The sequence below is a fragment of the Mytilus californianus genome, unplaced genomic scaffold, assembly GCF_021869535.1.
Source record: "Mytilus californianus isolate M0D057914Y unplaced genomic scaffold, xbMytCali1.0.p SCAF_4, whole genome shotgun sequence".
Lineage (NCBI taxonomy): Eukaryota > Metazoa > Mollusca > Bivalvia > Mytilida > Mytilidae > Mytilus > Mytilus californianus.
This window is the reverse complement of record NW_026262690.1, coordinates 96,557,547-96,582,753: the sequence shown is the minus strand read 5'-3', so window position 1 is coordinate 96,582,753 and position 25,207 is coordinate 96,557,547. Positions and strand designations below refer to the sequence as shown.

The following is a 25,207-nucleotide window of genomic DNA, read 5'->3' as shown; positions in this document are numbered from 1 at the left end:
GAGGATACTGGTTCCCGGAATTTGTGAAGTACCAAAACAGGTACTTCAGATTTGAGAAACAGTAAAAATGTACCCTCCTTTTTAAATTTCATACATTTTTTTTATTATCAAAATTATAAAGTCAAAAAGGGTTCTTCAATGATCACCAGTTATTCAGCTTTCATTTGATACCAAAACTACCGAAATATTCTACACCCATGTGTAGGATGTGTTTTGTTTTAAATTATGTACTACTTTCAGGTAAGTTTTTTCAGACTGGGCCCAAATTAGTGGTGTTACACCATAAAGGGAACAGATGATTTAACAAATATTCAGATCATATATTGACCAAATGGCCACATGGATTTGTTGTGATCTACAAAATTTTCTGGACAAAAAATTGAACTTGATTCATTAGAGCTGCACTTGGCAGCCATATCTTATGTGTTCTGGAATCACTTTACTTCAAACAAACCCACTGCGATTCACCTGATATTAACCCGATCTTTCTCTGATCCTTTAAATAGGATGCAGAGCTCTTACATTTTCTGCATGTTTTTTTTGTCATTTATTGATATTGGTGTTGAAGCCTTGAAGGCAGATCTTTTATAGTACAAAGTATATATACGGAGATGTGGTATGATTGCCAATGAGACAACTATCCACCAGAAATCAAATGATGTAGATGTTGGCAACTACAAGTGACCATACAGCTTTCAACAATTAGAAAGTCCTATATCGCATAACAAGCTATTAAAGGCCCTGACATGAAAAAATGTAGAACAATTCAACAAGCAAAACCAACGGCCTGATTCATATACAAAATAACAACCACTAAATTGCAGGCTCCTGACTTTTGACATACACATACAGAAAGCTGACACTTCTATTATCTGTGATGCGACATACTGTATTAAAACTGGTCCAATGTTGAAAACCATGTTTTTGAATTATTTTTTTTTGGTTGCTATCTTATTGACATATGGCCCACTAATTTATCCATTGATATCATAATCTTTCCCTGGTCAACTGATATTTAGACTGGAATATTTCAGTTCTCAACAATGTTAAGATATTCTTAACTTTTAAATAGTTTAAAAAAATGTAAGAAATCAAAATGCTATTTAGGATAGTTGCAAATATTAGATTTAAAATATGGTCCTTTAGACTGCTACAAAGTAGTGGTATCACTGGTACTTGGACGTGGGCTAAAATCACAAAAATTGTGAACTATTATCTGTTGTATTTTTGGAATGGTTCAATGTAAAATGTGTCCCATAGTAAAGGCCACCTTGGATTTCAGATTGGCACCAAAATCAAAATGTAGCAAAAGTAGATCACACCATAATATTGTTTTTGGCCTTATCTGTAAAGCAGTTTGTTTTGAGATGCAGCTGACTTATATTTCCTGGAAGTTTCTTTTATAAAACTTGTGTTCCTAAGGAGCAGATACAATTAATTTCCTGGACATGAAGTAGCTATTAATAAATCTATCTTTGGCACCAAAATCATAATTTTCATAAAATGTCCTAGTCTGATGTTTCTTTATAATGTATTCACAAACTGCTGGACATTAAGCAGCTACCAGTATATCTTTGGCACCAAAATTACAATTTTCAAGATGTGTCCCATTCTGATGTTGCATTACAATGCAATCTATAATTATTCTGTGAGCAACCACCAGGAAGATGTAGTTTACAAGGATTCTTGAACTTAAAAATCTAAATATATTGGACTAGTGGTTAGAACACAATAAAATATTAACAACTTTCATCTATAAAAGTGAAAAAAACCTTTTAATATAAAAACATTGTATATAAGTGAACATGACAGTAAAAATGAACACCACTTTTAACTATAATACTGTAGGTTTACCTTAAAATAACGCTTCTAAGAGACTCAAGAAGCAATTCAACATGTTTCTCAACCTGTTGTACATATAATACAATTGTAATTGTTGACAGAACATTAATATCACCTCCCTTTTACTGTTCCAAGGAAAAAATGTACAAGTTGTTTGATCAGAAATCACTATAAGGTACATATGTAAATAAAACTGATATGTGTAATACTATATTGTATATGCTTTAAATATGGCATTAAAATGAAAATACAATTCACTTTGACATTACAAAACAAGTAATAACTGGCCCAGCCAACAGATGCTACCCAAAAATGCAAACAAAACAAATAATACCAAAAAAAAGTGAAGAAAAAAATTTTCTGGTTTAAAGTACATTATGCTTTAATATATGCCAATAATTTTTGTTTGAACATATCTATAAAATGCAAATGATATGAAACCAATTAACAAAGGCTTTATAAGATGTAGAAGTTTTGGTAAGAACAAAACAAATAGTCTACTTGTAAACTTTGATCTAATGCCCTCAACTATTGATAGTGATCTTTCTCTTTTTACAAGTTGCTTTAAACCAAAAGTCAGCAAATGAAATCATACCCAAACCACATGTTGATAGTCACTGTTACCTTTAGCGTTTTACCTTTTGGCTTAAAAATTAAATATATATATGCAAAATAGCACAGAAACACCAAAAGGTGATACTCCCACATGTCAAAATATCAAAAGGTTCCTTTAAAGTTTGGTAGAGGTTGGATGTATGATTTAAAAATCTACCATCTTTAACCAAAAAATCAACACAACTCTTCATTTCCCCAAAGGACAATATAAACCACACACCTTATCACTATTTGTTGCCATTACTGGCCATAACAGACGTTCCTATAAAATGTTGACGTCATAAGAGAAAATGTCTTGATGTAGTAATGCAAAAGTGATTGTTTATAAGATCTGATTTATTGCTCAAAAGATAATATCTGGTAACTCAAGTATTGATGCCAAAAATTATATGATTCCATTCATTGTATTATGATCCTAGCCTTAAATAAGGAAGAGTTCATTAATGTCCAGTGCCAAATAACGAGCAAGAAAATAAATTTAGAAAGGAACTTGGGCTCTTGTATATTCATCCCCTAAGTTTAAGTTCTTGATTAGGGTCCATTCAAAAGAACCTGATAAATAAAGGTATATATTATTTTATAGTGTATCATACAGGTCCATTATATTTTATATTTTAAAATCCGATATTAAAAGGTGATATTCACCACTGCAGTCCTATGGTACAATACCAGATACTTCTAAGGCATTTGAGACACTAACACCCATATTCTATTTTTGTGTGACAGGTTTATTTTGGATGCTAGTTCATTCTTCAGTAATCAACATTATTCACTATAATATCATATAGTACATTATAATTCCATCGAATAAGGTCACTATGATCTAAATTGTATGAATGTGTTACCTTGCTTATATTTTCTTTTATTTAATATCTTTCATACCATCTATAGAACACTGTACTTCAGTGAAATCACAAGAAATCTGTGGAATGTTTTAGTGACTGACATTTATTTCAGTATTTAGAGACTTTGGTCAACTTTCATAAGTAACCTTCAATATTTTTTTTAACAAGTTCACTGTCATAGAGACCCATTTTCTATTTTTTTAATAACATATTATTCTTAACATATTGAAACCGTATTAATGTATTCTCTAAAAAATATATTTAAATGAATCATACTATTACTTTTGAATAAGTGTCAGTATTATACAAAAATTAAGGATTGATAAAATCTAACATTGGATATATGATCATTTTGCTAGAATCTGTTGGGACATAAGAAACAGAACCTTTATGACAATTAATGCTTCAAGGAGAAGTAATTTTCAGTCAAACATCTATTAATAAGTCACAAAATGCATTTAAAGATCACCTAACACAACTTTGAATAAACACACAGTGCAAAACAGTTCTATTCTTGTTCACCAGTCTCCACCTGCCACAGAAAATCTTTTGTAGTCTTTTTGTACTATTTCTTTTTCATTGGTGAAAACAGCTCTAGTAATTTCGCTCATAGGACTGCCAACTTTGCTGACAAAATGTTTCCTGAAAAAAAAGGGAAAAAAACTGTACACATTGAGATTGTAATGCATCAAAACTAGAAAAATGATCAGGAAACAGTATGCCTATGGAGTTGCGTTTTATACCTATGCCTCAATTTTGTTGAAATCCTAGAGCAAAAACATGTTCCACTCAATTTATAAAGTTTTTTATACCACAATTCTTTTTTTAATTTTTATTTACCCCAAATTTAACACTTTTATTAAGATATCATGCCTACATATCAATTTTATTTGAAATCGCATTTAAAAATTTGTTAATTATAAATAAGTTATATTGGTTGAGGCAAACTTCACTTTTTTGTTGTGAGGGATGAGGGATGGATATATACCCTGCCACGTCCTGTCTGTGTTTTTGTTTGATGTTTTACTTTGTATCGATCTGATGAGTTAAGCCTTTTTCAACTGATTTTTATAGTTTGTTATTATTTTGTGCTGTTACACCACTGTCCCAGGTTAGGGGAGGGTTAAGTCCTCACAAACATGTTAAACACCGCCACATTCTTTATGGGCCTATCCTAAGTCAGGAGGCTGTAGTTCAATGGTTGTCATTGTTTGAAGTCTGTCATATTTGATTTTCGTAAATTGTTTTGTTGTAAATTAGGCCGTTAGTTTTCTCAATTGAATTGTTTCATATTTTTCATGTACGGGCCTTTTATAGCCGACTATACGGTATGTGGTTTTTCTCATTGTTGAAGGCCGTACGGTTGCCTATAATTGCTTACATCCACTTTATTTGAACTTTGGTGGATAGTTGTCTCGTTGGCAATCTTACCACATCTCCTTATTTTTATCATAATAAAACGTAGAAGTGCTGATGGATCAACAGACTTACTATATGATACAGCTGACTAGTAGGTGGGGACCTAATGAGGCTAAAGGCAAGCAAAAATATCCCCTTGATTAATAAGACTGACACCAGGTTTTATCTGTAAATACATACATGTCTTATGGTATTATTGTGTTGTTTGGTGCTGTCTCATTGATGTTTACCAACATCTGCCTTCAATTTGATTAAAATTAGATCTTTAACTTTGCTCCATTTGATTTATTTCCTTCTCATGTAAGATCTGAAAACACCCAATAAGGAGTTTGTTCACATGACCTTATAATATGCAAATTTTTAATATGCCTATCATTTTGAGTGACACCCTAGCTTTTTGATAACCATTTTTTTTCCTGGATTAAATGTAATATTAACTAAAGAATGATTATTTAAGCATGAATACAACAATGAATTTTTACTAATTTGCCATCTAGTTTCCGAACTATATTTGTTGAAAGCCGTAAGGTTGAACTATAGTTGCTAAATTCTGTCAGTTGGTCTCTGTTTGGAAAGTTTTTTTATTGGCAATTATACCAAATCTTCTTTTTTTTTAATCAGAGAAACAATTTAACCAATAATATATCACTGATTATATAAAATGAAGACCTACAGTAAATATGAGTTTTATGGGCATAAATTATCTCTCCCTACACAATGCATATATCTTAAGTAAGGGGAACATAGTAACAAGCCCTGCACACAACTATTTTGTTGTCACCTCCACATCTAATGACAACAAGAAATATAAATTCTCTACTAGATTTCTTTGAGGTAAAAACTCTTATTATCAATTATTCAATAATTGATACTGTTTGATTTTTATAATGCTACAAAAACTTCCAAATTACAACTGAACATTGATAGATCTAAACATAAAATCAAATATCTACAACAGTTTGAATTAAACAGACGTTCCAGCTTTCATATCAATGAAAAGAGCAACTTTCTGAATTAATAAACTGCTTCGCCGAGCGCAGCTGAATACGATCGCAGAGGTCCAACCCTGATCAGTTGGGGCAAAAATGGACACAATATTCAAGCTTGATACAGGTCTGAATTTGGATTGTAATTAAATATCTGACACATTATAGGTTTCTGACACAGAATAAATGTAGTCAAAGAACTTGAAATTGGTTATATGATTTGAATTTATATTCAACTGAAGATTTTTTGCTGTTGTGCAATACACTGTGCTTACCACAAATATTTACTGCTATATAAATGTATGCGGAAAGAAGCACCACAGTACCTACTTCAAAAGTTTCAACTTATATCTGTTAATAATCCTTATGCTTTGAAGGGTGTTACTCAAGGTAATTTGATAGTTCCTAAGCCAAAAACTGAACTGTTTAAAAAATCTTTTGCTTATTCTGGATCAGTTTTATGGAATGGACTACCATGTGAAATGCGTAAAGTGCAAAACACTTTTTGTTTTAAACAAATTATAAAACGATACTTGAGGCAGTCCCAATATTCAGTCTTGAAATGATTGCAACTACTACTTTTTTTAGAATGTATGATTTTGATTTGTATATAATATCTATTTACTACATGCACTCTGTAACTGTTTTATATGTTCTAATGGTACATGTACACTGAACTATCATGACTATACGATTGTGAACGGTGTTAATATGTTGTTTGTTTGCTTTTTTTCTCTTATTATTATTTTTTTACTTGTATTGTATATGAGGGCCTCAGTGAAGATTAGTAATTGTAACTAACTGTGTTTACCCTTTTTAAATAAAGAATTTATTATTATTATTATTATTGTTGTTGCCCAATACTTAGTAAATCTGTTTTCAGACTATATACAAAGAATAAGCAAAATAAATTGTGACAATTGTGACCCCAATTTTTCTTTGGAAAATTGACAATTTCTTAAATCTTGAGGGGAAAAAAATTGACACCTCCCAAAATTTTTTTTTTACACCCCCCCCCCCCCCCCTCCAAAAAAATAACATTGAAGAAATTTTCTTTTTGTAAAATGTACAATTTAAGAGACATCCATACACTTAAAGACAAGATATTGACTGAAAACTAGAAAAATGCTTGTTTTGGGCCCTTTTTGGCCCCTAATTCCTAAATGGTTGGGACCATCAACCCCAAAAACAATTCCAAGCTTCCGTTTGTGGTATTGAACCTTTTGATTAAATTTCATAGAGATCCATACACTTAAACTAAAGTTATTGTCTGGAAACCAAATGTTTTCAGACGACCTCTACGCTGACGACGACGTGATAGCAATATACGACCCCAAAATTTTTTTGCAGTCGTATAAAAAGAGGAGCCAGCTTTCATATAAATAACAAGAGGCTGTCAGAGCCACAGCATACCGGATTTTTTAACATTTATTTGTGTCCTGGCATTTTTCAATATCACAAGGACCATAACTCCTGAAAGGTCAAAGTGACAATCATCAATATTGAGCTTGACCTCCATTTTGTCATCAGTAACAACATATTAAAATTTGAAAAGCTTTGGTTGAACGGTTAATGAGTTAAAGCATGGACACGACTGGAAAGACCATTTTTCAATATCACAAGGACCATAACTCCTGAACGGTCAAAGTGACAATCGTCAATATTGAATTTGACCTCCATTTGTCATCAGTAACAACATATTAAAATCTGAAAAGCTTTGGTTGAATGGTTCATGGGTAAATGCACGGACACTGTTTGGCAGCCACCCACCCGGCCCGATGCCTGCCCGCCTTACATCCCCAAATCAATAACTGATTTTTCCTTCGGAAATCCGGTTAAAAAAAGAATTTCATGAATTAAACAGAGGTTCCAACTTACATACAAATCAAAAGTAAATCTAAAGGCCCACATCAAAGTTTATTGGTCACTTAAAAATGACTATGTCTGATTTGTTAGTGAGGAATCTACTATTTTCAGTACACTGCAGAAATTCTATTCTTCAAGGAAATGTTGATTTTCCTAGGCTATTTAGTTGAAACATATTGAATTTGTTAAACACAATAAAATTGATCATCATGTAACAAAAGTCCATAGTGGCTATATTGACTGGCCATTCAAGGTGTTGGAATAGAAACAAAGCTATTCCTAATAAGGAATCTAAGAAACAGCATTTCAGGAAAAGGGTAAAATGTTTATGGATGATAATGCCAATAAATTGCTTCGCTGAGCGCAGCTGTATATGACCGCAGATGTCCAACCCTAAAAAGTTGGGGCCAAAATGGACACAATATTTATGCTTGATACAGGTCTGAATTTGGATTGTAATTAAATTTTTGACAAATAATAGGTTTCTGACACAGAATAACTGTAGTCAAAGAACTTCAAATTGGTTATATGATTTGAATTTATATTCAATTTTTTGCTTTTGTGCAATACACTATGCGAATTGACCCCCCCCCCCCCCCCCCCCCCAAAAAAAATGTTACCCCGTTTTTTTGCGTTTGTGCAATACACTATGCTGTTGAATATTAACCCCCCCTCAAAAAAAAATATTTGAAGAAATTTTCTTTTAATTTCTGAAATCTGAAATGATTTCCCTTATTCCAAAAAATAATTCTTTCCCTCAAGTTATGGTCAGTATCTCAGACAATCATCATTTCTTAATAAATAATTTACAAGCAGTGTAATCAAACATTGTTATTTAAATTGATTTGGATTTTGATTTGGATTACCTCCCTTACACTGCTTTTAATTTGTCTCAATTGTCCTTTAAAGACAAATCCCTCTATTGTTTATGCGCACATACCAGAGCAACAGTATTATGCCGTCAGCGGTTTATGACGTCGTGGTTTCCGCGAACTGAAAACGTTTATGAGAGTTATTCCTCTTTGAGCCTAAGGAGAGAGTGACAATTGTTTTGATATGTTGATTTGCCGAGAAGAAAATGAAATGGTCTCCAGATTATAGACGTGTTCCTGAATTGGATATATGAATAAATTATGTGTAAATAAATGTGAATTAAGTGTAGCAAAAGTAAACAACAAAATGGCAAAATAAATTATATGAATAAAAAGAGAGTCAACTTAACATCAATCTAAAAAAAAAAACACACACAAAAACGACTGTCAAGAAACGAAACCGAATCTGGATATTCGACAACAAGATAGTTCAATCAAATTATAATATAATACTAATTTCCGAGTTGCAAAACCTGTGTCTAATCCTATTGTCAATGTTCTTGGACAATAAAATATGTTTAAACATATAGTAGGTTTTTAATTGTATTTATATTTCCCCAAACTATTAAGAAAGTACTACGTAAATCGTCAATCATGTCATCAAAATTAAATGTATCTATAGCAATAGGTACAATACGTACATATATGGATATTGCATATTGCACTGACGTATTTTGAATGTGTACGGCACTTACATTTTTACAAGCATATATAATAAAAGATTTAACAAAAACATGAACAATTCAGTTACCCAACAATGCATACCTGTAAAATAAAGTACATATATAGAAGTTAACATATGGGCTTCTAACACTATAGGTTTTTTCATTTCATTCTGGTCAGATTTGTTGAGTTTTGAACGCTTGTGAATGGAAGAACGATATATTTTAATTTAGGTACCAGATGCGCATTTTTTGTATAAAAAAACATATGTTTGTGATTTGGATGGAGAGTTGTCTCACATACCACATATTCTTATATATATATAATCGTGTCTGTGTTTAAAATTTGGCGGAAAGGAGAATTAAATAGGAATACATATGAACAAACAAATCATTTAGCAGTTGATTTGAAAAAAGAGGTAGGACTAGGTTCCAATTATATTCACGGTAACACAGCTGAATGAGTATACTTAGACTGAGGTTCTAGCAACATTACCACTCTCACGGGTGACTGGGGAATCGAAATATGGTCACTTGGTCTTCTTCCGACCGGCAGTAAAACGCTTGCCAGAGTGGAGCGTCCGTTTAGCTGTGCGGGATGTACACAGCCAGATCCGGTCAGAATGGGGACGTTAAATCGGATGCCTCGTGTAAAGAGAGTGCCACGCTCATTGCACGTTAAGAATCCTTGCAACAACTCTTTGAGGGTCTGTAGGTGGCCTGTTGCAAGGAAAAATTTCTTCCCCTATCCGATATACCCTCATTTTCCAGTGGCAGTCCAAATTTTCCCAGCCATCATCCCAGAGGCCTCTTTTACAAGAACTACCTATTGTATTTATTGTTAACTTGTTCTCGTCCTGAACATGCATGATATACATGCCACTGGACGTTCAGCAACCTACAATCAATCAATCAATCTAGCAACATTACGGAATATTTCGATACTTGTAACTAATTCATAAATGCCTATGGATGCATGATCTAAAACAGAAATTATATAAATAAGACCCCGTTAACACTTGCACGGAATTGAATCGATCTTTAAAAGACTAGCTCGCGTTTACATTTGAACAATCAAGATAGACTGGGAACTAGTGCATTTGCATTGCAATTTTATCTAAAAATAATCGGTCTAACCATTTAGTTAACAAACAATCGTAGAAAAAAGAATAAGGAAATAGTTGATTCATTAGATATGCTTCTGCATTTATTAATTATCTTTTTGATTAACATGTCACAAGTCATTAAACAAAGAAATGTGAGAATAATAAACCGTCATATATATTTATTTGTTTTTTATCTTCACGTTCTGTCAAATCATTTGAGAATATGGATGAAACACTGAAAGGCAGTCATTTATAAGAATATACCAAACTGACCATACGCAGATTTATTTTCATATCTAAATATGACACTTTCACTTTCAGAAAATTGCGATCGATCTAAGTGTTTACACTTAAAAGAAAGATCAATTCATAAAAATAATTCGCAAGAGTTCCGCGAACCCGGTGTCTCGCCTACCTTTGCTGTTAGTCGCAGGCTCACAAAAATGGGGGAAAATTATTAAAATTTCTAAGTACTAATATTTTATTGTAAGAAGCATCTGTCCAAATTTAGTAAAAATGCAGGATGGTTAATGAATCTAATAAATGTTTAAAATACTTAACCACAGAGTGAATATAATGTTAACTGGCAGAAAAACTAAGTCCATTTATTAGTAAAATACGGATAAATAGGATTTTTTGTTTTTACTAAAGATAATTCTGGGGCCGGGTTAACGAAGCTGTCCTAGGACTACGACATGTCTTAGGATGGTCTTAGGACACGTCTTAGTCCTAAATCAGGTAAACGAGTCTCCTAAAATAAGATATGTCCTAAATTTGGTCCTAAAGTTGGGATATATATATATATAGGTGTCTTAGGATAGTCCTAAAAGTTACGATGTCCTAAAACGAAACTAAAACAACAAATATCATGGCATAAACTCGATGATAAATTTACTAATACAATATTAAACTATTATACTGTTATTAGAATTAAACTACGTAACCAATTTTTTTTCAATATAAAGATTCTATTGTGCTACATTATTTTCAATTTGTAGACAAAGTTGATTCATAAAAAAAAATTCCAGATATCAAAAAAAAGCGTTTATAGAATTTAGATTTTTTTGGAATAATAAGCATATTAGAGAAACTTGTGTGTGTGTTCTAGAACTAACTTGATGCACATATCTTAATATATTGAGATATTGCTGCATCTTTTACTAACTAACCTTTTATTTCTATATACTAATCTATATGAAATGGGCATCAATAGTAACTCTTCAAAAAGAATGACTATTTAGTTTTGTTGTCGTATGCAAATCATTTATATTTGTACATCATATATAACATGTATAAGATATATGTATCTATTAGTATTACGTTAAGACTTTCATTTTGCGTTAATTGTTTTCCCTAAAAGAGTCATCCTCCCTCCCTTTACATTGAAATACAATAAAATATATGTCATTGAATTCTCTACATATTTGTTTTAATTAAATAATTGTGTTAGGACGGTCCTAGGACCATCGTAGTTAGGACTGTCCTAAGATAGCTTTGTTTTACATCCTAAGACATGTCTCAGACACGTCCCAAGACCATCCTAAATAATGTCCTAAGATACTTTCATTGACACGTCCCCTGGATACTATCTTATGATCACAAACAAGCTTCTGTACAAGATTGGTAGAAATCCTAGGATATGTTCTAAGATATGTCTTAGGACATATCCTAGGATACTTTCATTGACACGGCCCCTGGATACTATCTTATGATCACAAACAAGCTTCTGTACAAGATTGGTAGAAATCCAGGATAGTTAAAGAAAGTTATTTAAATTTCAAAAACTTTAACCACAGAGTGAATATTTGTGAACGACGACGATGGAATGTAGGATCGCTATGTCTCGCTTTTGCGACAAAAGTCGCAGGCTTGATAAAAATTATGTGTCTGTTGTAACTGAAAACTAAGTACCAACATGTATATATTAATGTGCATTTAGTGTAGTTAAAAAACAAACAAACAATAAAACAGCAAATAACGGGATCAGAATTGCCCATACTTGTAAGAAGATCGTCTAAACTGGCCTAACGTCTTTCGAAGTTGCGTTTAGAATTGGCGCAATGTATTCCCGCCAATTCAAATTGTTAACATTTTTTTTAGAAATATCTCTTTTTCCATTACGGTGACCCTACCTTTTTATTTCCTTATTTTGTTTAAATATAAAAAACGCATATTCTGTTGAATTCTCATCAAGAAAACATTGGTCAATTTTTATTAAACTTGATTGTTTTATAGATAATTTCACAATAAAAAGGGCGGGAAAATGATTATAGCAACTTATCGTTTTCAATTTCCCCTCGGAAAAAGGTAATATCAATAATATAGTTTGTACTAACAACAAGGTTACTAAAACACAAAATTTTTATGGGATACAGACTTTTCATAAAATATTACACTGCTATTGACTAAAATTTATAATTTCCAAATTCCACGAAAATGATGACGTTTTAAATCGAAAACGAGGTCGGTGACCCCATTTTTTTATTTGCTTATTTTAAAGCTTTTACCTAACCTAAAGTAAAAATAAAATATAAAGAAGATATTATTGGTAGATCTGAATAGAAGGATTTGTCTTTAACCAGAAAAACCCTTGTTTTTCCCCTTTTTTTGCCCCTAAATTCCCAAATGGTTTGAGCCATAACCCCCCCAAAGTCAATCCTAACCATCCCTTTGTAGTATGGAAACTTGTGGTCTAATTTCAGAGAGATTCATACACTTTAACACAAGTTATTGTCTGGAAACTACAAAAATGCTTATTTGGGCTCCTTTTTTCAGTCAGGGGTACTACTTGTACAAGTAATTTTTATTTACTTGAAGAAGTAAATATTAATATACTTATATAAGTAAATTTGTAGGATACTTATACAAGTGTATTTTATTTACTTGTATAGGTAAAAAAAAATTGGGCTTAGTTATGTCCCTTAGACATTCAGATTTTTTTACTTATACAAGTAAAAAAGTCATCCTATCTTCTTTTCTTGAATTCTTCGGACTTCTTTGCTCTAATAGAATTTTTGATTGTCTGTCCTTTGCAGATGTCTTTACTAATCATTTAAGTGTAATTTCATGGACAATGAAAATCTCATTTGTCTGTTATCTTCAGAACACTGATCATTTACAAGCCCCCAAGGGGCAAATTTTGAAGGCCTTGCTCAAATACTTAAGATCTTTGCGCAATCAGTTTCTTTGTTGAATTAATGAGATGAAACATTGAACTCTTATCAAAAATTATGAGCTAACCTGAGAAAAATTGTTAAAGGCATGTTTTTTCATCTCAAAACTTGAGAATTTTTGTGGGATTGTAAAAAAAAATTTACTTATACAAGTAAATTTTTGAGAAAATTAAGGGGAGATTATTCAAACATTATAATTAACTTATATAAGTTTATTTTATTTACTTCTTCAAGTAAATAAAGATTACTTGTACAAGTAGTACCCCTGACTGTTTTTGGCCCTTAATTCCTAAACAGTTGGGACCATAACCCCCAAAATCAATCCCAACCTTCCTTTAGTGGTTATAAACCTTGTATTAAAATTTTATTGATTTCTATTTACTTATACTAAAGTTATTATCCGGAAACCATCTGTCTTCGGACGACACTGACATCGAAAACGACGACGACAACGTGATACCAATATACGACCAAAAATTTTTTAATTTTTGTGGTCGTATAAAAATCACAAGGACTTTTGTTAAAATGATCTACTTAATTGAAGAAAACTGTTTACTAAATGTTGTTAAATACAACAGTTTTCATGTTACTATACATACATTTCATCAACTTGAAGCTGGGTTCCTTGAAATGTTCCTTTGACAGTTCCTGATTCTGTGTTCATCACCCAGCCTACTACTCCTACTTCTTGTGCTTTATCTAATGTATACTAAAATTAAAAAAAAACTATTTAACAACCTTGAATATTAATGTTGAAAAATTGTTACACAGAGAATATCATTAGTGGAACAGGAACTCCTGACACCTCCAGGAACTAGAGTTCACCTCCAATTTTTTGTGGGGTTTGTGTTGCTCAATCTTGATTTTTGATTTTTAATTGTAGTATTTTGTGGACAAGTTTGTCTTTCATTGTTATTCTGTATGGCCATGTTGTCTGTTTTCATTCTACTTATGGTTTTAGATTACCCTCTTGGTAAATTTTCCCTCCCTCTTTTTACTGTCAATATTATATCATAAATTAATCCTCTGGAGCTAGAAAAATATCTACAAATCCAAATTTCCTAAAAGTAGTTAATTGATAATTGGAGAGACAGACAACCATCAACAAGATCAGTCATATAAACTAGGCAGGTATTATTATCTCTAAATAAGTCTATAAATATGAACACTACCACCAAATATCAATCCAGAAAAGATATAACATTCGTTTTATTATAAATGAGTGCATATATGTATAACTGTTTATAATTTATGAATTTCAAAGAAAGAACTTGGTTTGGACACTTGCCCTTCGTTTAAGGCCATAAAGTGAACTCTATTTTGTAAGCTTGTGCTTTATGACCACATCAGCATTGACTTTTAACCTACATCTTCATTCATTCAAACTGTTGCTTATCAAATATAATTTATCTGTCTAATCAATATAATAGTTATAGTGATCATATTCAGAGATATGAGCATGGCATGTGCCTGTTCAGAATTTATAAAGTGAAACCTTAATACAACATAGTAATTCATAAAATTTCTACTACAAAACTATGATTCTAGTAAATAATTTTGGCTTTAACTACAATAACTTAACTTACCTGTCTAAAAAATACACCTGAAATTATAAAAGATAAGTACATTCAAATTAAAGATAAACAGTAAAATGAAAATGGTATGATTGACAAGAAACAACCATCAGAGACAAAGGACAATGATGTAATCAACTATAGGCCAATGCACTGCCTTCAACAATGACAAAAACCAATTCAAACAAAAGATACAATTAAATTTAATAGAACTTAAGGTTTTTCTTCATAAAAAAATCTGCATCTACCAAAAATAATAAGAACTAAAAAAAATACCATCAAGCATTTTGTGAACATTTCATGCCAATATTTTCCTGCCAGAAAAAAGGTAATGATGTATAAAAAAATTGTTTCCGCTTTCAAAAAGGAAAGGATTATGAAGCAAACGTCATATGATCACAATATTGGCAGTATTTCAGTTATTTCAGTTGAACAATTATAAATCTCTTAAAGCTTGACAATGCTTTTAAATAATGGATTATGTTTTCAATAATCAATTAACAAAAAAGTTGATGTATTGAGTCAAATTTAAGTAATTTCAACTTTTTTTTTTCTTCACATTTCTGCTTATCATCTTAAGGGACACCATCAGGTTAGTAAAACAAATATAAATGTTAAAAGAATTCAAAAGCTTAACTTTTATTTTTTTCCCCTTTCTTTAGTTGTACAAAAACATGCATTTAATAAAAATATATGACAAATTTATAATAAAATGAATAATAATTAAAGTGCTGTTTTGACACTGTTTTTGTAGAATTTTCAGGTGGTTTTGGCTGGGTTTTATTCCCATCCAAGGGTTGTTTTGGCCAAAATCACTGTGGACCTTGGATATTTCACTCAGATTTCTGTTCGCACCAAGTTGTTTGTTCTGATTTTTTATAAAGTAATTTTATTTGATCAAGAATATGAACTGTAAAGTTTTTCTATAAATATTTGACCAGCAATATTTGTAAATAATGTGCACAAATATAAATTGAAACCCATTTGTCCCTCCTTGATAGTTTTTATTTCATCCAGACTATTACTGTTGATAAGAAGTAGATGTCAAACACATACACTGTATGACTCCTTTATAGTTATGCATGAAGTCTACATCATTCAAAAGGTTTCCCATATTTTTTTCAAATTTTGACACTTGTAAACAACTGGGAAACCTTTTGGACTTATTGGACTTCATGCATTACCAAGGAGTCATATGGTGCATGCCAATGACATCTACTTCCATCATCAGTAATGGACTTCATGAAATTAAAGCTAACAAGGTGAAAAATTGATATTCTAGATAGCTGAGTGATTTTACATACAAACAACCAACAGAGACGAAAAGGTTAGAGGTTTTTTAGTTGATTTTGATACATGTCCTAATTTGTATGATTTAATGGAAATATGGTGCATAAAATGTGACAAAGGAGAGCTGATCTACGATATTTAAATTTTCAATCTTTTCTGCCTTGTGGAAAATAAGAGTGCACATGCTGAAATATCTTATTGAAAATCTTAAAGATAAAGTTTTTACTACAAAGATCACATAAACTTAATGTTATGAATGATCCATGAAAATGAGGTCACGGTCATGTAAACTATGCCAGACAGACATCATTCCATACATCAAATATAGTTGACCTATTGCTTAAGAGTATCCTAAAACCCCAAACCAGGAAAACTTGACATTGACCAATGAACTATGAAAAGGAGGTCAAGGTCAGATCATACTTGCCAGACAGACATGTACACTCTGCAACCATTCAATACACAAATATAGTTGACCTACAATGTATTGCTTATAGTATCTAAGAACAAACTTAACCAGGAAAACATAGCATGGACTAATGAACCATGAAAATGAGGATAAGGTCAGATGAACCTGTCACCCTGCCAGACTGACATGAACTGCTTACAACCATTCCATACACCACATATAATTGACAAATTGCTTTAAATATTGTATCTGAGAAAGATAGGGGGAAAAAAAAAAGATACCAAAGGGACATTCAAACTCATAAGTTAAAAATAAACTGACAACGCCATGGCTTAAAAAGAAAAAGACAAACAGACAAATATCAGTACACAAAACACAACATAGAAAACATAAAACTGAGCAACACTAACCCCATCAAAAACTGGGGGGTGATCTCACTCTCAGTCGCTCTGGAAGGGTAAGCAGATCCTGTTCTTCATGTGGCACCCATTGTGTTGCTCATGTTAGTAAAAATCCAGTAATAAGTCTTCTTTGGTAGGTCACATTCTGGGAAAGGGGAAGGGATTGTAGTTACAACAATTGTAACATATCCGCTATCATCTGTGAAACAGATATTTCATAACGGTCAACCAACTTGTGATGGCATCCGTAAAATTTACAAAGGGATGACTTCAACTTCACCACTTGAAACTCTTCCTTGTGAGCAGCAACCTTCTATCAAGGAAATCATGATAGGAAATACAAACCCTGGAATATTGTATTAACTGTGAGATATATACTCCGTATGCAGGCGCTGCTGGAATGTTGCTACATAGAAATGGAAAGTTCACAATTGGGAAAGTGAAATCATCCCTTTTGTCGTAAAACATTTGTTTTCAACCGGCCCCAGTGATATTGTTGTCTTTTTTCAAAACTACCTCTACCGTTTTTTTGGGGGAAAATTGCACAATTTTTATTGAAATTGGGAAGGAAGTTGTTTTGTTTTTTTTCAAACACATCTCCGAATTTTTCCTCAACTTTATTTTCTCTTTTGCACAGTTTTATCACGTATATTTTGATTGTCAGACATTTTAAACCTGATAGGTACTTTTTGGGGAGGGAAAGAGATGGAAACAATGATGGTACTTAATGCATTGAAAACTACATGTGTATTCGTTTTTATTCTGTAGTTAGTCACCACTTCAGTGTTATCATGTATATCTATTATATAGTCATTTGTATAAATTTACTGTTTGCAAAAGTATGAATTATTCTAAATACTAAGGATTTTCTTATCCCAGACATATAACCTTAGCCGTATTTGGCACAACTTTTGGAACTTTTGGTCCTCAATGCTTTTTAACTTTGTACTTGTTTTGGCTTTCAAACTTTTTTGATCTGAGCGTCACTGCTTAGTCTTGTGTGGACGAAAGGCGCGTCTTAAATTTTGAACCTGGTACCTTTTGTTAGCTATTATTCGTATGTTTCTCTGTCCTATATGTTCTCCCATTTATTTTTATTATAGTCCTGTCATGTAATGTTGTCATTTTAATGTTATATTTAACATTGCCATAAAAGCGGGAGGTTTGGCTAGCCACAAAACCAGGTTCAACCCACCATTTTTTCTTAAAATGTCCTGTACCAAGTCAGGAAAATGGCCACTGTTATATTATAGTTCGTTTCTGTGTGTGTGTTACATTTTAATGTTGTGTTTCTGTTGTGTCGTAGTTCTCCTCTTATATTTGATGTGTTTCCCTCAGTTTTAGTTTGTAACCCGGATTTGTTTTTTTTATGAATTTCAAACAGCGGTATACTACTGTTGCCTTTATTTACAAACACCGTGATGATTCTGATCAGAAACCTGGATCTCAAAAGCGCTTTCATAATATCAAAATAACAACATGAAAACGAAATTTACATTCATTAATACCAATGCCATCACTTTTGGGAAAAATGTACAACTTATTGGGAGGAATTTTAAGCCACTTTTTTGGTAATTGGGAATTTTCTCTAGGGGGAAAAGCTGAATTTCGGATGTAATTTGAGGCAAACAATATCACTGGGCCCTCATTGTCAATTTCTAGATGTAAGTCAAGATGTGAGGCCGACTTAACTGTATCTGTTGTATCCTTATCTCTAGTTCGATGGGATAGATATGTTCAACATAGTCACCAAATTTTGAGTTATTTAGTGAGAGAACATCATCTATATAGCGGAAAGTAAAGTTAAAGGATACTGCCTGCTAACTTCTTTTCTTTCTTCCTAAGAAGTTCCTGTATGAAGTCAGTCTCATATGAATAAAGGAACAAGTCAGCAAGAAGAGAAGCACAGTTGGTTCCCATGGGAATGCTAGTTGTTTGTTGAAAAACATGTCCTCCAAACGTAACAAATATGTTGTCAATCAAGAAATCAAGCATTTCGATAATCATGATAAAGTCAGTTTCAGAGAATTTTTTGTTTGAATCAGAGTGATTTTGTTACAAAGTACGATTTATCCATCCCTAAGACAAGATACTTGTATCTATCTTGGCCATTCTTTTTTATGAAACAAAGCAGGACCAGAGAAGAGGTACAAACTATGGAAACTCAACATTGACAAATGAACCCTTTAATCATTAAAATAAGATAAAGAACAGATGAATCCTGCAAGACGGATATGTATACCTTACAATCATTCCATATACTGGAGACAAGAATATAGTTGAACTATTGTTTATACTTGCAATTGTAGTATCTGTTTAACAGACTAAAACACAAAAACTTAACATGGACTTACGAACCAGGAAAATGAGATCAAGGTCAGATGAAACATGTCAAATTGACATGTACTCCTTACAATCATTCCATACACAACATATAGTTGACCTACTGCTAATATTATTTAAGAAACGGACCTTATTATGTAACTTTAACTTTGATCACAGGTCCATGAAATGAGGTTGAGGTCACATGAACTCTGTCCAACAAACATGTAGGCATTGCAATGAACCCATATACATGTACCAAATTTAGTAATCCTATGACTCTCAGAAAATGAGAAATTCACATGATAAACAAAATTATACTGTTTTTTAAACAGTTGTTGAACCATGAAAATGAGATCAAGGAAAATGATATGACAGGTGGAAACTTTGTAACATAAGGCATCTGAATACAAGATATGACAGATACAGGTTTTCTTCCTTCTGTAATGTAAAGCTTTATACAAATAGTTTATGCTGTTGCTTAATTGTAATCCCTATGTCTCACTTGAGTCTTTCTTATACTTTCGTCAGAGGCAAGACAAAATAAAGAGCTGTGCCATGAGCGCATGATACACCCATTTCTTTTTCAACGAATAAACTTAATTAATAAAAAAAACTAAAGGGAGCTTATTCTAATAGATATAAACCAGTCACCAAAGTTTCATGAAAACTGCTTAAAGCATTTTTGAGTTATTGTCCAAAAATTGGAAAATCCCCCTTTTTTATAAATAAAAACTAATGACTCGGAAACGTAAAATCTAAAATTTATAAAAATCATAAGGGAGCTTTAATACATGAATAGACATGATAGATATGAACAATTTACTTAAGTTTAATGAAAATTGGTTAAAACGTTTTTGAGTTATTGTCCGAAAACTGGAAAATCCCCCCTTCTTTCAAAAATAAAATCCAATAACTCAGAAATGTAAAATCTGAAATTTATAAACATCAAAAGCTTACGTCAATAGATATAAACAATTCACCAAAGTTTCATGAAAATTGGTTAAAGCTTTTTTGAGTTATTATCCGACATGTTGACAACAGACAGACGGCCTGACTGACAGACGGACGGAGTGACAACGGTATACCATAATATGTCCCGTAAACGGGGATATAAAAACTAGAGGAGCAAACTATTTACAAATTACACTACTGTTTATTGTAAAATCATATGGATGCATGAAAGAATGCATTAAATATTAAGTGCAAATAAGTTTAAAATTAGAGAATATTTACAAAAAAACAATAAACACCGAGAAGGGGAAGAATAAGGGGGGGGGGGCTTGCACCAAACGCCTATTTTTCTTCTGGTCTCATAAAAATATAGGCAACTCATACCCTGTACACTTCCGTGTATTTCGTAATCAACTGAAGAGAATCTTCCAGAATCTGACATTGCTGTCAGGTGATATGTCAAAGAATGATGACTTGGTTATTTTGTGTTTGGTAAAATGAAAATGAAAGTTAAGGGTGATTATCGTTCCTGTTCACAGGTGATCTGTTTCTTAAAATTTTTTTGATTGGATCAATCATTAGGGATCATCCAATTGCATTTCGTCTTTCTAAAATAACCCAAAATGGATCCAACTGTAGCAAGTCATCGTGAATAGTATCTATTTTTTTCAGCTTTTCTCTAAGAATGGACGAGAGAGAAAAGATTTTGGGATTTCTCCCACAAAAGGAGAAAATTTATAACAAGTATTTACCATATGCAGACAATCTTGATGTTGAATCAAATGCCGTTTTTGCGGAAATCAAGGCCAACCTTGGAAAATCTGTTGCCTTCAGAGACATTAAAACTGGTGCTAACCATTGGAGTGGACAATTAACTAGGTAATATCTGACATGATTAACATCTATTTATTATCAGAAAAGAAATCATAATTAGCAATGCATAATACATTAAATGTGGAGAAGATCACATCATTCAGAGCTCTCATTGTCAAATCTTGCACCATATTGCCATCAATATAATGACCTCTTATTATATTTTCTGTTTGCATTTTTACAGAGACATATAATAAAAGAGCTTTTGCAACTCCATTTAATGGCAATGTAATCTATTGAAATTTCATATAGCTCTTTCATTATTTTTCAAAGCAGTTGTGCACATACAGAAATACCGCACAGTGCAGTGAATTTTGTTTGTCAGATAAGTCCATTCATTTAGTTATCAAATGTTAAATAAAATGAACATACCGGACAATCAAAATTACGAATCAGCATGGTACATGACATATGTCTTATCTTTATTATTTTAGCAATTTACCATTTTTAGAATTTGCTGATAAGGTTGAAGGTTCATCGAAAGAAAGTGACAAATAAATGTACTGATAATGTAGGGCCCTGTTTACACCATAAAATCTATTCTGAGTGCAGACAGCTAGGGCATCTATGATAGTTTAAAAGCATGGCTAGACCTAGATATATTAAAGTTTTATGCATTGAATGTTTTAAAAATGTAAAAACTTACCTGGAATTTGATGTGCATAATTCTGCAGAGAGATGGCAAAATAAACAAACACCTGAGTTTCACTTGATACCATCCACTCAGTTACACAGTTTAAATCACCTATTGTTGTGCAGGTTTCTATTATTCCTTTATTGTCCATGTCAATCAATACACTGCAGGAACAATAAAAAATGCATAGCAAAATCTAGTTAAGATATGTGTTATTTATCTTAGTCCAGCTATATTTGCCAAAAGGTTATGTTGAACCTGAAAAGGTCCAAAAAGCATATATTTAAAGATAAAGATTTTAAGAACAGTGAAAGTTAAAAAAAATTGACATCAAAGTATTGAAAATCAAAGTGAAAGAAAGAGAAAATAAATATAAATGTATCTAAAAAAAAAAGATAAATATTATCATGTTGAATTTATTTTAAGGCAAGAAATAATTTGTTTCTCAGTATTTATTTGTATGATGTCATTTCCATCTCAAGATTTTTTTTTTATTTAATCATTGTAGGTACATAAAGTTAAATGGAATGAAGTTTTCTAAAGAAGATCACCTAGCATTAATTAATTTGATGTATGAACTTGTTGTGATGCCTGAACTCGAGTTGTCATTAGTACAGAAGTTTGCAGCAATGTTGATTAATCTGCTTAAGTAAGTATTGTCGGTAAGACTGTATTAAGTTGAAGTATTCAGTTATTGCAGATGCTGTCACTCTGTCATAACAGGTAGACTGACAGCCAGTATTCATTAAATTTGGCTTAGTTCTATAGTGGAGATACTTCCCAGAGGCCTTAACAAGATTGAAAAGGCTATCATTAATATATATTTTAGGTTCAAAATAATACACCTACCTTACTGATTTTTGATAAAAGTGCCACAACTTTTCGAAGTGTTCTATTTTTATACGACCGCAAAAAAAATTTTGTGGTCGTATATTGGTATGACGTTGGCGTCGTCGTCCGAAGACACATTAGTTTTCGCACTCTAACTTTAGTTTAAGTGAATGGATCTCAATGAAATTTTACCATAAGGTTCAATACCACAAAAGGAAGGTGGGGATTGATTTTGGGGGTTATGGTACCCACAGTTAAGGAATTAGGGGCCAAAAATAAGCATTTTTGTAACTTCCAGACATTACTTGTGTGTAAGTGTATGGATCTCTCTGAAATTGTACCACAAGGTTCCATATCACAAAGGGAATGCTGGGATTGATTTTGGGGGTAATTGCCTCCACATTTTAGGAATTAGGGGCCAAAAAGGGGCAAAAAACAAGCATTTTTCTAGTTTCATGACAATAACTTGTGTGTAAGTGTATGGATCTCTCTGACATTGTATCACAAGGTTCCATACCACAAAGGGAATACTGGGATTGATTTTGGGGGTAATTGCCTCCAAATTTTAGGAATAAGGGGCCAAAAAGGGGCAAAAAACAAGCATTTTTCTAGTTTCATGACAATAACTTGTAAGTGTATGGATCTTTATGAAATTGTACTACAAGGTTTCATATCACAAAGGGAAAGCTGGAATTGAGTTTGGGGGTAATTAAAAGTTTAGGAATAAGGGGCCAAAAATAAGCATTTTTCTAGTTTCCAGACAATAACTTGTGTTCAAGTGTATGGATCTCTCTGAAATTGTACTGCAAGGTACCATACCACAAAGGGAAAGCTGGGATCGAGTTTGGGGGTGATGAATCATAAGGGGGTTCAAAAAATTGGGGGGATTATTTTTTCCTTTTTTTTCTTTAAAATTTTCCATTTTAAATTGGTTATTTCTGATTAATATATAAAAACAAATAATAATGATATGGTTTGAATAGGTAAATTAAAAGTTTTTAAGTTCTTAGACCACTTTCATTCTGTGTGAGAAACCTATGCTGTGTCAAATATTTAATTACAATCCAAATTCAGTGCTGTATCAAGCTTGAATGTTGTGTCCATACTTGCCCCAACTGTTTAGGGTTCGACCTCTGCGGTCGTATCAAGCTGCGCCCCAGCGACTATTTTATTATTTTTATGCTTCTGCCCAGCTGAATTTTAGAGTTGATGAAATTATCAATATAAAAATTAAGAGATGTGGTATGATTGTCAAGTTCTTTATCTTTTTGGGATACTTTAGCTCTTAATTAACAGCTGACAAAAGTCTGAATCTGCAAATCTATTGTTACAGTAATAATTGATTTTTTTTGTCCAGTTCAGCCCCAGCATGCATTATAGATCTATGTTTTGAGATTTAATCACACAAAACAAACATGGTGGTATAGTCACATAAAGAAGTTTTTTTTCCTTCAATTTTTGTGTTCCCCCTTATCATAGTTGTTGTATAATTTATAGGAAAAGAGATCTACTTAACAGAGAAGATTTAGTTCTTCATTGGAGGCCATTATATAAATTGGTTGAATATGTGGCTTATTCACCATACGAACACCATGGTTTGCAGCTGTTTCCAAGGTAATTGTTATTTCATAAAGTTGCTATGTATTATTATGAAAAATAATACTGGTTTCATAACCAGTGAGAATTGGATATTGCTTTCTATCAACTCAAGTTATTTAATTTCTTTGTGATAATAAACAAACCTTGGTAATTTTATTATTGTCCCCTAGGTCATGGTCCAGTGACTGAATTAATTTTCAATGTTAAGTTTTTTGCTTAAGTCAGTTTGATAGGAACAACTTGTGATAGATCAATGATATTTTCTGTAAAGTTACTATCCGAATTACATTAATGTAGTTTCATAAGAAATATTATTTGTTAAAATTTTGATATTGATGTAACAATGCCTTTGTTCAAATAAAATAAGTTTGTTAAACTATTTGAATTTAGACTCAACAATTTTTAGACTCTTTTGCCTTACCCTTCAGTCCATAGAAAACACAAGAAACTTTGTTAAATACGTATTTACACATATTTCCATACACACTACGTGTTCAGGTAATAGTCTTCATCAGGTACCCATGTCCCATGAGACCTAATTTAGCAAGCCAAATATATAATCTTTCAGAGTATTAAATTCAAAAGAGCTAGTTTTATTAACTTATAGTCTGTTCCAAATGTACATTTTTAAAACTGTTCGTGAATAGTATATGTGTAAATGTTTATATCAGAACTCAAACACTGAATGTGACTGCTTCAATGAAAAAAGTAAGAACCAGACTAAGAAGAAATGGAAAAAAAGTTAATATTATATATACACAATAGTCATGATAGTGATAAGTTTTAACAGTATGCCATATTATTTTTTTTTATATTTCAGTAACATTGAGAATGTTATAAAAAGTCTAGTCAAGCAATGTAGAGTGTAAGTAGATCTCTATTTCACATGTTTATTTATTTAGACAGGGTTCTTAATAAGAACATTTTTGTATGG

At 32.1% G+C, this 25,207-nt stretch overlaps 2 protein-coding genes across 2 annotated transcripts in view; one reads left to right on the top strand and one right to left on the bottom strand.

Annotated features, from left to right (window-relative positions):
- Positions 1-1,754: 1,754 nt before the first annotated feature.
- Positions 1,755-20,867, bottom strand: LOC127698997 (acylphosphatase-2-like). The gene is made up of 4 exons (XM_052202795.1): positions 20,721-20,867; positions 14,973-14,989; positions 13,986-14,095; positions 1,755-3,944 (listed from the first exon to the last, which is right to left on the bottom strand). Exons 1-4 carry the CDS (start codon positions 20,776-20,778, stop codon positions 3,821-3,823), a joined length of 309 nt encoding a protein of 102 aa, XP_052058755.1. The 5' UTR covers positions 20,779-20,867; the 3' UTR covers positions 1,755-3,820.
- Positions 20,868-20,949: 82 nt separating this feature from the next.
- The window catches only part of LOC127698927 (proteasome activator complex subunit 4-like), a 64,456-nt gene continuing 60,198 nt past the window's right edge, over positions 20,950-25,207 (top strand). The window contains exons 1-4 of the mRNA XM_052202658.1: positions 20,950-21,215; positions 22,352-22,492; positions 24,172-24,288; positions 25,094-25,138. Coding sequence (XP_052058618.1) covers positions 21,022-21,215; positions 22,352-22,492; positions 24,172-24,288; positions 25,094-25,138 — 497 coding nt within the window. The 5' untranslated portion in view covers positions 20,950-21,021. The remainder of the gene's footprint in view (positions 21,216-22,351; positions 22,493-24,171; positions 24,289-25,093; positions 25,139-25,207) is intronic.

Excerpts from the sequence above, each read along its gene's own strand:
- LOC127698997 (XM_052202795.1), bottom strand. The coding sequence starts at position 20,778 with ATGTCAGATTCTGGAAGATTCTCTTCAGTTGATTACGAAATACACGGA. Across the intron at positions 3,945-13,985 it reads CAGCTTCAAGTTGATGAAAT|GAAACATTTTGTCAGCAAAG; the intron begins GTATGTATAGTA and ends CTTTTTTTTCAG.